The following is a 15,011-nucleotide window of genomic DNA, read 5'->3' on the forward strand; positions in this document are numbered from 1 at the left end:
TTGCCTGTCCTTGCAAAAAAAACTGGTATTACCATATATCAAGCATTCTACTAGAATTTCAGCAAACCAGCTGTACTGGCGCATTTTGTGTGTGTGCAACCTAAGGGGGAACGGACAACTACTGAACGGAATAAGTCATATTAACAACTGTGTGAGTACCTAAGGCTGTGTTCACACAGTGCTGTATGAACTGTTCTACAGCTATTATGATAAGAACAGTAAAAACAAGGAAAAAAACGCTACAACGCTACATTGTGTGACCACAGAATTTATACATTAGCAACACCGGCACAATAATCTTCTAACTTACAAATGGACCACGTATTATTATACCATTGCCAGATAAGGATGCTGCATTTAGTTTTTATTCATTGTGATTTTTTTATTTTTTTGCATTAGTTTGTTTTGTTTTTTAATGGGTTTGTATTATTGACCTATGCATCCGCATGTAATTTTTTTTGGCATTCAACATGCATGTGTTCCTTAACCTGAAAGAGGGCACGAAAACTTTTCTATAGGTAGAGTTACAAGTCTACCTTATAGTTATTATTGCATATTCACATTAGGTTGTGTAAGTGAGGAAAAAGAAAAAAAAAAAAACAATGACGTCTTAACAATTTGCATCTTTGTATGTATTTATTACTTGATGTAATAAAGCTTATTTTCACTAAGGATCTGAATGGCGTGCACTTCTATACAGTACAAAAACCGCAGTGTTTAGTCGTCAGAAAACGGAAGTCATCAAAAAATATAATTTTATGGAATAGTGGAATAGAAATATTAGATTGTTTTGCAAACTTTACATTTAGGGGTGCACTCACACACTATTTTTGTCTGGTGTTTTTCAACCCCCCCCTAAAAAAACAAACAAAACAATATGCAATAAAAAATGCCAGTGCAGTGCATGGTGTTTTTATCATGCGTTTGTGTTTTTTACTGGTGTTTCTGTGTAAATGGTCTTTATTGCGGTTTAGGTGTTTTTTTTTGTGCCAAACTTTTTTCCTCTGCCATCACACGACCTAGCTGCTGGACCACAAAAGATGACAAAAAAAACGTACATACGCACAGCAAGGGTGTTTGAGACAACCAGAACAATCCCAAGTCTATGGGAGAAAAAACTCTATAGTTTGTTGGAAAAGAAAAAACCCCACCCCTCAGCCTGCTGCGTTTTGGAAACCTGTCACAGAGCCTCAAAAACACCAAAAAGGAGAGAAAACCCACACACAAAAAAAGCCATGTGTTTAAGGCAGATCATAAACTTCCATTGACTTCTGGCCACTGGCGTTTTTGCAAAAAAAACAAAACAAACCAAAACTCCACAGCTTTTTTTTAAAGGCATGTGAAGCCGGCCTTAAAGGGGCACTTTGAGGTAAAATAATTGATATATTATTGGGCTGGAGAAAAATAAAATACTTACCTACCTCCTGGTCCCCTGCAGTTATTTCCGGTCCCCCGACCCTCATCTCTTTCTTCTATTTGAGACACAATGTTGGAACAGGATTGCAGTGGTGTCCTATCTGGACCAGGGATTGGCTAAGAAGGCTGGTCCTGATTCAACCTACTGTCTCAGAGGCAGGTAGACAAGACGAGCGTCAGGGGACTGGAAGGAGCCAAACGGGAGCAGATACATGGGGACCAGGGATAGGTAAGTATCATCATTTTCCCTACCAGGCCCAGCAATATAATAACTATTTTAGAACAGTGGAATACCCCATTATCTTTATTATACTCTGTGCTATACACTCTGGGTGCTTAGGAGAGGAATATACTGTCATATTAACCCTGCTGCTCACTTTCTCTATACCCATTTTAACATGGGCAAGTTACTAGACATTCTGAGAAGGCTGTAGGTATTGAATGTCCATATTACTTGGCGATTCCAAGAAAAGAAGCATTCTGGGAATTTTTTTGTACTGCAAACATACATTTGATCTGGCTGAGAAGGGACAGCGTGAGCAAGACGGAGAACCGTAGACAGATAGTGGATACATGGAGGAGATCTCTGGGAAGGAGAGATGACCGCATCGAGCTGGAGCAGCTCCATTTCTGGTAATATAACAATGAATGAGAGAATGCAGACACAAATGTCACACTCTAGTCACATTCTAGTAAGAGCTGCCTCTCTCTTTATTAGCACTGGAAGGCACAATAACAGCCAATGGATTCAGGCAATACTGAATAATAGTGACACACTGTAAATCCAGACACTATGCACCTTTACATGGAGGGGATAGATTTTTTTTTTTTTTTTAGGCCTCATCCACACATCAGTTTTTTCTTTTTGTGAATCCGGATCCTGATGACCCATTGATTTCTATGGGGTCATCCACACATCTGTTTTTGCCACACACAAAAAATGGACCGTAAAAGTGCAGGTCCTCCTTTTTTTTTTGTAATGGAAGCTCCATTTCAATGGATCAGTTTTTAGCAGACGATCAGCAGGCTCCTTTTATTGACCTTCTATACGTTTTTGCTGATCTACAAAAAAAGCAATGAAAAACTGATGCATCACTCATGGCTTCTTCAGGACATTACTGATCCTGATATCTGAAAATCCTTTGGATGGTTGCCATTTAATGGCAAATAATTGTCGTTGTTTCGAAATAACAGCCGTTATTTGCTGTTACATAACGGCCATCCACTAAATTTCAACAGTGTGTGAATATAGCCTTTCTGTGTTTTCAATCCATTCCTGGTTTTGGATGAAAAATACTTATCAGGTCATCCACACACATGTATTGCTTTGAAACATATTTAGGCTGACAGGGATATGTTTAAACTTGAGATGAGTGAATCTTGAGCTTGCTCTGCTTCATCTGAACCCGAACGCTGTGCATTTGATTAGCAGTGGCTGCAGAAGTTGGATGCAGCCCCAGGGAATCCTGGAAAACATGGATACAGCTTAGGGCCATGTCACACGGCATATTGTACCGGCCGTTCTGTGACCCAGCTGGGTCACGGAGCGGACGGTCTCTGCAGTACCGGCTGGATGATCTTTATGGCTGTAGAGTTCTGATGCGGGCGCATCAGAACTCCCCACAGCACACTATTAAGCAAGTGGTCGGAGCCACTGACATGCACTGACATGGTATGCACTGACAGGGTTTCCTACGGCTGCTATTCAATGAATAGCGGCCGCAGAAAACTGACATGTCAGTTGTTTGCGGCGCCACGAGGGGACCCGGCCGGAGCGTATACGATGTGTATACGCTCTGGCCGGGATCCCATAGACACCCAGCCAACGTATTTTTTCGTATTTACTACGGCCGTTGTTGCAATCGGCAAAAACGTCCGTATAAATACAAAAAAATATGTTGTGTGAACATAGCCTAGAGCCTATGGCAGAGCAGAGTGTTCATCTCTAATTTTAACCTGTTCAGTGTGGAGGCAACATTGTTATTCCTTGAATTCTAGAACAGTAGAATTTAGTAAATTACAGATACAAGATTTTAAGGATTTGAAGACTCTTCAAGGAATTTTAGTCTCTTCTTCACTGCGCGCTCCAGCACTGTGACACCTAAACCACGAGGAAGAGCGCCAAGATGTCTCCAAAGCTTGCACAACACAATAAAGAAAATCCCAGCACCATAATCTGCTCAGGTGGCCGACACTACAATACACGCTACTCCTTTACTTCCAGGTTTTGCATCTCTTTGAAATGTTTTTTCTTTTCCAAATTATCTTTGGCTTTCTTCCTTTTCTCCAGCTTTTTCCTTTCCGCCTCTTCTTTTTGCCTGAAGACGTCGCTGTTTTCTGCTTTGTAGAAAAGGTCAACTTTTTCTCGAAGTATTCTTCTAGCTCGTATCCTGTTTACTTCCATGGACCTTGTTTGGTGACACTAGAAAGACACAGAGGGACCCAATGATATAAAGATTTTCAACAGAGGGTTAAAACGATGGACGTCCTGTCGTAGAGAGCTGGGTAGGTCAGTCTGCAGACGTATACTACCGCAGCCCATGGGTCTTGTCAGGCGGGAGGTGGCGTCCACATTACTACTGTACGCACCCATGCCAGTGACGTAGACGCTTCTCTCCAAAGAGGACCCTGCAGCAGTGCCGACTGCTTTAGGTTAGTTGATGGGGGTTAAAGTGTCAATTAGTGAGTTGGCCACATGGCCGTCAGTACAGTTTTTTTTTTTTTTAAATTGAAGCTCCCGGCATCATAATGATACATGACGCTGGGAGTTCCGATAATTCACTCTGCAGCACTCATGGGATAGAGTTCAACACAGCGTGTTTATTTCCCCAACAGCAAATAAACGCGCTGTGTTGAATAGTATCCCATGAGTGCTGCGGTATTCTTCTGATTTATATTACCTGTACCGGGTGGTCGCTGGTATATACCGCCTGGCACCACATAAGTGCTGCATTCATTATATATATATATATATATATATATATATATATATATATATATATATATCTCTACTGTATATATTTGTAAATTAAAATTCTAAAATAAAAAATTGGGAGGAAAAAAAAAAAAACACAAGCAGGGGAAAAAAACAGAGGATACACATATACTTGAAGAGCCCTGGTGAGGGTAATGCCCTTTGTGTCCATGTTGGTCATTACCTTCACTACAATCCCAGAAGGAATATGCTTTAGTACCACACAGTTATTGGTTTTGTTGGTCGCCTGTCCCCCAGGGCCGTGTCCTCGCACAAACTGTTCTTCCAGATCCTTCTCATTGAGTTCTAGCAAATCTAAAGCTGTGTCTTTTGTCAGCACTCGCTGGGTTAATATGCCCACACTCCATGGTTTTAAGAATTGGAGCCGCATCCCGGGAATCCATGGTTTCCAAGACAGCAGTTTAGACAAACAAAAGATGACGGAAGACGACATGGACTGGGAACATCTGCACAATAAGAGAGAAAACTATTAATAGTAAATATTGTAAGAACACGCTTCATTGTCCCTATTATATCACCGGCGCGCTTCCATTATTATATCACCGGCGCTCTTCCATTATTATATCACCGGCACGCTTCCATTATTATATCACAGTCGCTCTTCCATTATTATATCACCGTCGCTCTTCCATTATTATATCACCGGCGCTCTTCCATTATTATATCACTGGCACGCTTCCATTATTATATCACCGGCACGCTTACATTATTATATCACCGGCACCTTACATTATTATATCATCGTCACACTTACATTATTATATCACCGTCACGGTCACGCTTACACTATTATATCACTGGCATGCTTACATTATTATTATTCTCATTTGCTTTTCGCTACAACCTATTCTGATGGGGTTTTGTTGCTTTTTTGGGTGTTATGGGGCAGATCAAAAGACGTATTAGTCTTACCGGTAAGACGGTTTCTCCGAAACCTTCACGACGGCACCACAGGAGTTAACTCTTGCCCTAGGGACAGGAAAAGCACACAGCGAGAGGTTAAAAGCCCCTCCCCTTCCCCTAGACACCAGTGCATTATAACCCAATGTTAGCACCACGTGAGTACCGTACATTAATATAACATACAATACCGGGGGGGATGTTGGTGCCGTCGTGAAGGTTTCGGAGAAACCGTCTTACCGGTAAGACTAATACGTCTTTCTCTCCTCACCTTCACGACGGCACCACAGGAGTAATACCAACAATTACCTTAGGGAGGGACCACAGCTTGTAGAACTTTCCTACCAAACGCAAGGTCTTCGTTGCGTTGTAGCTGTAGTCGGTAGTGTCTTGTGAAGGTATGTGGAGTAGACCAGGTGGCTGCTCTGCAGATCTGTTCAATAGATACACATGCCTTCTCTGCCCATGTTGTTGCTATAGCCCTGGTGGAATGGGCTTTAATCAGCAATGGGGATGGTAAATTCTGAAGACTATAGGCTTCACTTATAGCGTTCTTTATCCAGCGGCCTAAAACGCTTTTTGACACTTTTTTGCCTTTGTTTTTTCCCTGGAACTGAATAAAGAGTGATTGATCTTTTCTCCAAGGTTCGCATACTTTGAGGTATTGTAAGACTGCTCTTCTTACATCAAGGGAATGGAACTTTTGTTCTAGGTCAGTTTTTGGAGAAGGACAAAAGGAGGGAAGAACAACGTCTTGAGATCTGTGAAAGGATGTTACTACCTTTGGTAAGAAATTTGGATCTGTTTTTAAGACAATTCTGTCTTCCTGGATCAGGCAGTAGGGCTCTCTTATAGTAAACGCCTGCATCTCTCCTACTCGTCTTGCTGACACAATTGCTACAAGAAAAGCGACCTTGTATGATAGAAATTTTAGATCACACTCTGATAGTGGCTCGAAGGGACGTAGAGTTAGACCTTCAAGTACAATATTTAAGTCCCAGGGGGGAAGTAAATTTTTTATGGGAGGATTCTGTCTGACTGCACTCCTCATAAACCTTTTCACCCATCTATTGTCAGCAATGTTGGAGTCGTAGACTGCCGAAAGGGCAGAAATCTGCACCTTGAGGGTGGCTGGTCTTAAGCCTTTGTTTAGGCCTGCCTGAAGAAAATCCAGAATAAGCGGAATGTTGGGATCAGCAGGAAAAGGTGGCTTAGTCGGGCACCAGGAATTAAAGACTTTCCAAACCTTCAAATAGATTTTTGAGGTCACTGGTTTCCTGCTATTCTGGATGGTAGAAATTACTGAATCTGAAAGCCCCTTGCTTCTAAGCATCTCCCGTTCAGGATCCATGCTGAAAGTTTTAGATTCGCAAGACCTGGGTGGAGAAGTGGACCCTGACGAAGGAGGTCCGGATCTGAAGGCAGAAGCAGAGGAGGTTCCAGGGCCATCTTCTTCAGCATCTCAAACCAGGCTCTTTTCGGCCAGAATGGGACTATTAACATTACTGTCACCTCTTCCTTTAAGATTTTCTGTAGTACCTTGGGTATCAAGGGAACAGGTGGGAACCCATAGGCCAGGTTGAATGTCCAGGGGTGAGCCAATGCATCTATTCCCAATGGTTCCCCTATTGGTTGAAGGGAGAAGAAGTTCTTTGTCTTCTTGTTCCTGTTGTTCGCAAAGAGGTCCACCTGTGGTGAGCCCCACTCCTCCGTAATCATTTTGAAGACTGAATCCTTCAGCGTCCATTCCCCTGGCAATAGGACATGCCTGCTCAAATAATCTGCTTGGGAATTTTCTATTCCCCGGAGATGAGTAGCTGTAATTGAGAGGAGGTTGTTTTCCGCCCATCGGAATATCTTGTCCGAGATATATCGGAGGGAGTTTTGTTTCGCGCTCCCTTGGTGTCTGAGGTGCGCAACTACTGTTATATTGTCCGAGAGGACATGAAGGTGAGATTTCTGCAAGGTATCTCTTGCCTGTTGCAAAGACATCCATACCGCCAGGAGTTCCCTGTAGTTGGATGATCTTTCGGCTGTTTCCTGAGACCAAGTGCCCTGGTATAGAAAGGAGTCCACCTTCGCACCCCACCCTGACATGCTTGCGTCTGTGGTGAGAATCTTCTTTGGAACAGGGTTCCAATGAACCCCCTTCCTCAGATTGACTGGGTCTAACCACCAGTTCAGAGACTGACGGACTGATAGCGGAATTCTCATTATCTTGTCTAATCCCCACTTCTGTTTGTTCCAAGATGAGAGAATCTGGAACTGCAGAGGTCTGGAGTGTGCCTGGGACCATGGTACTGCTGGAATGCATGCGGTCATTGACCCTAGGATTGACATGGCTTCCCTGATGCGACATGCTCCTTTCCTGCGGAATAATCTCATCTTTTCCCTGATGGCGACTTCTTTTTCTGGGTTGAGGTCTGATTTTTTGTCGTTCAGGAACCATCCCAGCGAGAGAAGGAGGTCCCTGGTAAGGGATAGGTCTTCTAGAAGTTTCCGTGAAGAGTTTGCCACTAGAAGAAGATCGTCTAGGTAGGCAATCACGTTGATACCCTGCAGGTGTAGATAGGAAATTATCTCGCTCATGATGCAGGTGAATATCCGTGGAGCTGACGAGATCCCGAAAGGGAGGGCACAGAACTGAAAGTGTTGTACTCTCCCGTCCATCCTGATGGCAAACCTCAGATATTTTTGGGAGGATGGATGTATCGGGACATGGTAGTACGCGTCTTTTAAGTCGATTGACGCCATCATGGCGCCTGTTGGGATTAGTGGAGTTGTACTCTTTATTGACTCCATCTTGAACCTCCTGTATGTCACATATTTGTTTACAGGTTTTAGGTTGATGATGAGCCTGTAAGTCCCGTTGGGTTTGGTAACTAAAAATAGATTCGAGTAGTGTCCCCTCCCCAGTTGCTTCACTGGGACCGGGATCACTACATTGGAGCTTACCAAGTTCTTCACACTTTGCGTAAGTTCCAACTGAAGGAAAGGAGAGGACTGTTGGGAGATCTTGAACTTTTCGGGAGGAGAATGGCAAAATTCTATTCTGTATCCTTCTCGGATTACATTTATAATCCACTGATTTTTTGTGATCTTTGTCCAAGACTCCCAAAACTTGGACAATCTCCCCCCGACTGGAGCTATGTCATTGTTTGTCCTTTCCATCACGGGGCTTGAAAAAAATATTTGAATTTTTGCCCCCTTTGGAATAGCTCCAACGGCCTCTTTTTGGTTTCTCTTTATATTTGTCCTGATATCTAGGACGTTGTGTCTGCTCCTGTTTCTTTTGTGTTTTTTCCTCTGGGAGAGCCTTTTTCTTGTCAGAAGATTTTTCTAGAAGTTTATCTAAGGCTGACCCAAACACATATTTACCCTCAAAGGGTAATCCGCAAAGCTTGGATTTGGAGATATTATCTCCTTTCCAGTCTTTTAGCCATAAGGCCCTTCGGGCCGAGTTAATTAGGGCTCCATCTTTTGCAGCGACCCGGATAGCTTCAGCTGAGGAATCTGCTAAGAAGCCAATGGCATCCTTTAGGAGAGGGAGGGAGTCAATGATTTTATCTCTTGAGGTATTATCCCTCAGGTGTTCCTCTAACTGATTGACCCAAACATGCGAAGCTCTCGCCACACAAGTAGCGGCTATATTGTTCTTGATTGAAAAGGTCACCGTCTCCCATGACTTTTTCAATAAGCTCTCTGCTTTCCGATCCATAGGATCGCGAAGTTGTGTAGAGTCCTCAAAGGAAATAATAGTCTTCTTTGAGACCTTAGCCACCTGGGCGTCCACCAGGGGGACCTCCCATTCCTCAGTTTCCTCAGGATCAAAGGGAAGACGGCGCCTAATATCTGAGGGAACTGACATCCTTTTCTCAGGTTTTCTCCATTCCTCTGAAATTAGTTCTTTTATTGTCTTATGAATGGGGAAACCCAATTTCTTTTTTGCCTTTAGACCCGCAAATAATTTATCTGCGGCAGAGATCTCCTCCTCCTTTTCCTCGATACTCAACGCAGTTCTGACTGCCTTTAGTAATGGGGAAATCCTTTCAGAGGGAAAAAAATATTTTTTCCCTGATACCTGGGTGTCCGAAGCCTCAGACCTAGCCCCAGAATCAGAAACCTGCCCTGATTCCACTTCGGATATTGAGGAGGAAGAGGGAGACCTGTGTCTTTTAGATACAATAGAAGACACTGAGGACCCTGAACATCCTGGAACCACCAATGCAGGAGAGCTTTCAGCCGGGGGAGCAGGAGGGTCAACCCGCGGAGGAGGGAGAGGATTTATATTTGGTTCTGGGGCAGGAGCTATAGCCACTGGCTGAGCGACTGGATTAGAACCTTTGATCTCATCTTTTATCATTTGCCTTATATCAGATAGAAAAGATGATCTATCCTCCTTTATAAATTCATTTATACAAGATGTGCAGATATTTCGTTTAAATGATGATGGTAATCTTGTGTTGCAATTAAGACATCTCCTTGCAGGTGGGGGAGGAGGTCTAGATTTCTCCTTCTCTTTCTGAGTGGCTTCCTTCTCCTAGGCATGAACAGAGTACATTTAGAATCATGGCAGGAGAAAGGGAGGAAGCCCCACACCTAGTGAATCAGCAGGTGGGCACCCAGAGAGAGAGAGGGTTGATATAGGTGGAAAATTGAATTGCACCACAACCCCCCAGTGTAGCATAAAATGGCACACTTACCGCCGCTGGCGAGTGCGAAGGCATGTCTGCAGATGAAGCCGCTGAATCCATCATGAACGCAGACCTCAGGACGGGCGACCCGCAGAGAGAAGCCTGTCTTTTAAATGCACCGCCCGGCGTTTCTCGGCGGCCGGAGCATCCGCTTCCGGCGTGTGACGTCAGCGCGCCACGTTACGTCACGTGGGGACGCACGTCGGGCTCCGTGCCTCACTTCCGGTGGAACTAGTCGTAACCGGAAGTAGGCCGCGGCGTACGCAGAGAAGTCCGCACTCACCGGAGCCCGATCTGGACGAGTCGCCAACGGGGAGAGCTGAAGACCGCAGCCCCGCAATCCCCGCTCGTCCTGTCACCGGAGGATGGCGCGCGAGCGGGCCTTCCCCTACCCCCACCAGCCGCCTCCAGGGAAGGAAGGGGATAAACCCGATCGATCCCTCTGGTAAGGGGGAATTTTTCTTCCAGGGGATCTCCTCACCTTCGACGGATCCCCCACACCTCTCGTGCCTGCCCTTCAGGGACAGGAAAAGCACTGGTGTCTAGGGGAAGGGGAGGGGCTTTTAACCTCTCGCTGTGTGCTTTTCCTGTCCCTAGGGCAAGAGTTAACTCCTGTGGTGCCGTCGTGAAGGTGAGGAGAGAAAAATAATTGCGACATTAACGCTGTGATCTCCTTTCATGATGGAAGTGACATTTCTCTGCTCACATGACATGAGGTCTATCATCAGATTCCACCAAGGTAACATTTTTATGACTTGCATTTATATTATTCATACAGTTTTCAGATTCTGCCTCGCTAGTGGATTTGAAATACTAGTTTTTATTTTATTATAGGAATAGGAAATGTGTCTAATCAGTATAGATCTGACTGCCGGGACCCCCCATCAATTCTATGAATGAGGGCCTTATGCACATCCTCCCTATTTGAATGGAGCGTCGGTCAGACATTCATGCTGCTGCTCCATTCAAATAACAGATCACGGCGAGCGGTAAGTATGTCAATGTATTATTAGCAGAAAGGAACTGGCAAGCACCTGGTTGGATACTGCAGACGTGTTCTCAAAGCACGGCCATTGTTAGGTCCAAGGCCGTCATGTGAATGTCTCCCCTGTTGATTATGATGCTGGGGCTGGTGGGGATAACACAAAGAAGACCCCTTCCCCCTTTGGTTTTCCCACCATAGTAAGTGGTAACTCCGCTCCTATTGACGTTTATCCAAATGCGGTAAACTCTCGTATGGGCGGGTGTATGGGCAGAAAGCTACAATGCAGTAGTAAATGAAGCTGTAGGATAGCCACGTGCATCCTAATACATCATAGCAAGGTGGTAAATCCCAGCACATATCCAATGATATAACAGAATAAAGCCTTCATTCACACTTACGTAGTCCTGACCGTAGCTGCAGACACAATGCTCTGCCGCCTGTCTGCAGTTTCACAGAGCCCTTCTTTAATAATAGGAGATCCCAGACGCAAGATGGACCCGTAACCGCGTACAGGTGTGCATATGAGGCCATAGAAATGAATGGGTCCCCATCCGTCTGATTAACCCATAAGTGAAAGTCACTTCAAGGTTTATATGGGGGGAAGGGGGGGGGGGGGGCTCTAAGAGACAACCGGCCACAAAAAAAATATGCTGTTAAAAACTAAATTGCTGGGAAAAAAATGTTACTACACATGTTAAAGGGGTATTCCAGGGAAAAAAAATCCAATTTTTCTCTATCAGCATGACTCTATTCATTCCTATGGAGCGAAGGAAAGAGCTGGGTAAGCACTCTTCTGGCATACTTAACTCTTTCCAGCACCTCCATAGGAATGAATAGAGCTGCGGGTATGGCATGTGACGTATTCATAATACAGAAGCTGGGCCTCGATATGGAGATCGGTGGGGGGGGGGGGGGGTACAGAGGTCGGACCCCCTGTGATCTCTTTTTCCCTACTCTGTGGATAGGGGAAAAGTAGATTTTTCCTGAAATACCTCTTAAAGGGGTACTCAAGCTAAAAGCTTTTTCCCAGTAAGTGAAACACATTACAAAGTTATATAACTGTGTAATATGCTTCAATCACCTATCCGCCTCCCTTCCCTGTCTTTCCCCCCTCAATCCCCCACCAGGAAGTGAAGTAAACTCATTCTTACCTAATGACTGTTGACCCCAGGCTGCTGTGTGGCAGCTATTTTGTGACAATGACATCATCAAGAGGGAGGCAGGTCTAAGCCCTGTTAGCCCAGCCTCCCTTTGTCAGACAGGTTGCTCAGCTCTGATTGGCTGAACAAGCTGTAAGCCATCTAACAGTTTTACAAAGTCAGTTAGACATCACAGGAGACAAAGTGCATCATCGGAAAGCTCAAACCAGGAAGTGAAGAAAAAATGAAGACAAACTGGAGCTTTAGGGACCTACAAATAGCGGGAAATTGAAATGGAGACTCAGGAGGGATAGTAAGTGGGAAAACTATGTTTATGATTGTTTTTTTTTCTTTTTATCAGTACCAGAGTACCTCTTTAACCAAAAGGACAGTTAAAGGGGAACGATCAACAAGGTAGACTAATCTAACCTGCTGATAAGTTCCTACTGAACATGGGAGGGGGAAGGTATGTCTCTTACTTTCGTCCTCGGTGCCGTTTTCATGCACTTAGTCGTTTACTCCTCAGTCCAGTAAAACTGTTAGGGACACTGCCTGCCCCACTTCATTGATTATCATTAGTAGGGGCCGGGCCAGGGTGGACTACCGCTTTGAGGGTGGGTTAGAGCCCCAATGGTCTTACCAAACCATGGAGTAAGCAATTAAAGTGACTGTACCACCAGGCCCAGGCTGAAGCACTGGAAGCGGGCCGACCCACCCTTAGTGGGAGGAAACCCCAGCCCCTCTATGATAGGGTTCCATTGATTCTAATGGAGTCATGTCACAGAGGGGCTTGGGTTTCTTCCCACTGGGGGTGGGTCGGTCGCCTTCAGTGCTTCAGCCTGGGCCTGGTGGTACAGTCACTTTAAGTGCATGGGACCAGCGCCAAGAAGGGAGAGACATACCATCCTCCTCAGCATCTCCTGTGCAATAGGGAGAGTCATGTAACCTGCTGATAGTTCCCAAACCTACAGCATCAAAGATCACTACAATGCTTTCCATTTGGGTCCCTAGACCCATGACTGTGGCAGCTGATTAGTGGATGAGATGATACAACAAGCTGCAGTCATTTCCCACTTAGTATATATAATACGCTGCAGATTTTCTGCTTCTTCAATATCAGATGATACGGACAGAGATGAGCGAACTTATAGTGCAGGCTGTGGCTGGGTTTTCCATGCCTCCATTTTCTCCAGCCACAGTTTCAGGTTGACGTGAACCCAAAATCACTGAATATTCACTTATCTCTAGTTATGGCTCCTATTCAAGACACTTCATGCGTTCTTCCTTATTCTGTACCACACAGGGTGGTAAGTACTACAACTTAGGGACAAGTTGTCACATGACATAATATACATAAAATGAGTGACCTTGATTCAAGTTCATCAGTCACCAGTGTAGCTTCCTGCTGCCTCCTCTGCACTATGCCTGTCCTGCAGGAAGGACCCCCTGCTGCCCATGATGCTACAGCCCCTCATTATTACATGGTATAGATGGGAAGGACCATGTAACCAGAACATTACAGCCATTATTACACTCTTGCCCTCACTCACATAGTGTCTGCACTACTGAAACACCATACACCTCCCCTGCTCTAGTGCAGACCACTCTGGCCTCCCCCCGTATAGTAACAACACGGCTGACAACCAGATTCAGTGCGCTAAAGAACGAACTGTTCACGTAAAACACAGCATGTACATACCACTTAGGTCACTCTCACAGCGCATGCGCAAACTCGTGTGCCCATCATGCATTTTCGGGCTCGTTCTTTCTATGAAGGATGAAAGACTCGTGTATAGGCATATGACGGCAGCCATTTTACCGAAGACCAAATTGCATTGACTTCTAGGCAATAGGATTACACAAAATGGCTCCTGCAGCGGCGACAGAGTGCCGAGGGGCTTTGTGCTGCGGTGTTAAGTGAACTTTGTAGATACCGAAAATGTGTTTCTTCTCTTTATTAAAAGCCGAGTGACATAGCAGATAGTTCATTATTAGAGGGAATGTAGCTTGGTAAGGAAAATATACTAATATCTGAGAATTTTACTGTAGAGCAGGGGTGGGAAACCTTCAGCCCTCCAGCTTGTTGCAAAACTACAATTCCCATCATGCCTGGACAGCCAAAGGCTTTCCAGGCATAATGGGAATTGTAGTTTTGCAATAGCTGGAGGGCTGAAGGTTCCACATCTTTGCGGTAAAGACTTTGGTCATGTAGGCAGGACATTGTCCTAATGCTGTGACCTGTAAATCTCAGAGATCAGTGTAACACATTTCCCCATTTATAAGGGGATCTGAACGTGATCAGGAACTCCTGTCAATAAACAAGAGTCCCTGCCCCTGCACTGTAATGTGGTGACACATAGACAGTATGGGGGAGATTTATCAAACATGGTGTAAAGTGAAACTGGCTCGGTTGCCCCTAGCAACCAGTGGCGGTCTTTGGCACCAAGCACCCCAAGCCATCGCTTGGGGTCCCCAACATCCAGGGGGCCCCCACGCCCCGCTCTTGTGCTCAGGGCCGCTGCCCCGCTCGCTGCTGCCATCTGAACTGTCACTATGAGCACTCGTAATGAGCGCTCATAGTTACATGCAGCAGCACTGACAGGGTGGGAGACATTGGCCCCCTTCCTGTCAGTCACTCTTGTGGCTGCAGGAAGTGTTTTCCCTGCGGTCACAAGTGGCAGCTTTGTCCTTGTTGTGCCGGTGCTCCAGTGACATCACTGGAGCATCGGCGCCAGGACAAGGGGAGTACGGCCTCTTGTGATCGCAGGGAAAACCCTTCCTGCGGCCACAAGAGTGAAGAGAAGAGGAGTCGCCCGGACCCAGGTGAGTATAGTGTTTGTTTTATTGTGTTATATACTATATGGGAGGGGGAGCACACAGGG

At 45.2% G+C, this 15,011-nt stretch overlaps 2 protein-coding genes across 4 annotated transcripts in view; one reads left to right on the plus strand and one right to left on the minus strand.

The window, feature by feature from the left end:
• Positions 1 to 290: 290 nt before the first annotated feature.
• On the minus strand, positions 291 to 13,864 carry MTRFR (mitochondrial translation release factor in rescue). 3 transcript variants are annotated; one of them, XM_069960839.1, is made up of 3 exons: positions 13,829 to 13,864; positions 4,575 to 4,857; positions 291 to 3,838 (listed from the first exon to the last, which is right to left on the minus strand). In XM_069960839.1, the coding sequence occupies exons 2-3, from the start codon at positions 4,842 to 4,844 to the stop codon at positions 3,623 to 3,625; spliced, it is 486 nt and encodes a 161-aa protein (XP_069816940.1). In that variant the 5' UTR covers positions 4,845 to 4,857; positions 13,829 to 13,864; the 3' UTR covers positions 291 to 3,622. The 3 variants fall into 3 exon arrangements, with proteins under 3 accessions (XP_069816940.1, XP_069816942.1, XP_069816943.1); XM_069960841.1 differs by lacking the exon at positions 13,829 to 13,864 and adding an exon at positions 12,142 to 12,209; XM_069960842.1 differs by lacking the exon at positions 13,829 to 13,864 and adding an exon at positions 5,324 to 5,344.
• The window catches only part of MPHOSPH9 (M-phase phosphoprotein 9), a 78,217-nt gene continuing 75,533 nt past the window's right edge, over positions 12,328 to 15,011 (plus strand). Inside the window, exon 1 of the mRNA XM_069960836.1 lies at positions 12,328 to 12,442. The gene's annotated coding sequence lies outside the window, so the exon portion shown is untranslated. The remainder of the gene's footprint in view (positions 12,443 to 15,011) is intronic.

Source organism: Dendropsophus ebraccatus, chromosome 3 (genome assembly GCF_027789765.1).
Source record: "Dendropsophus ebraccatus isolate aDenEbr1 chromosome 3, aDenEbr1.pat, whole genome shotgun sequence".
In the NCBI taxonomy this organism is placed as follows: domain Eukaryota; kingdom Metazoa; phylum Chordata; class Amphibia; order Anura; family Hylidae; genus Dendropsophus; species Dendropsophus ebraccatus.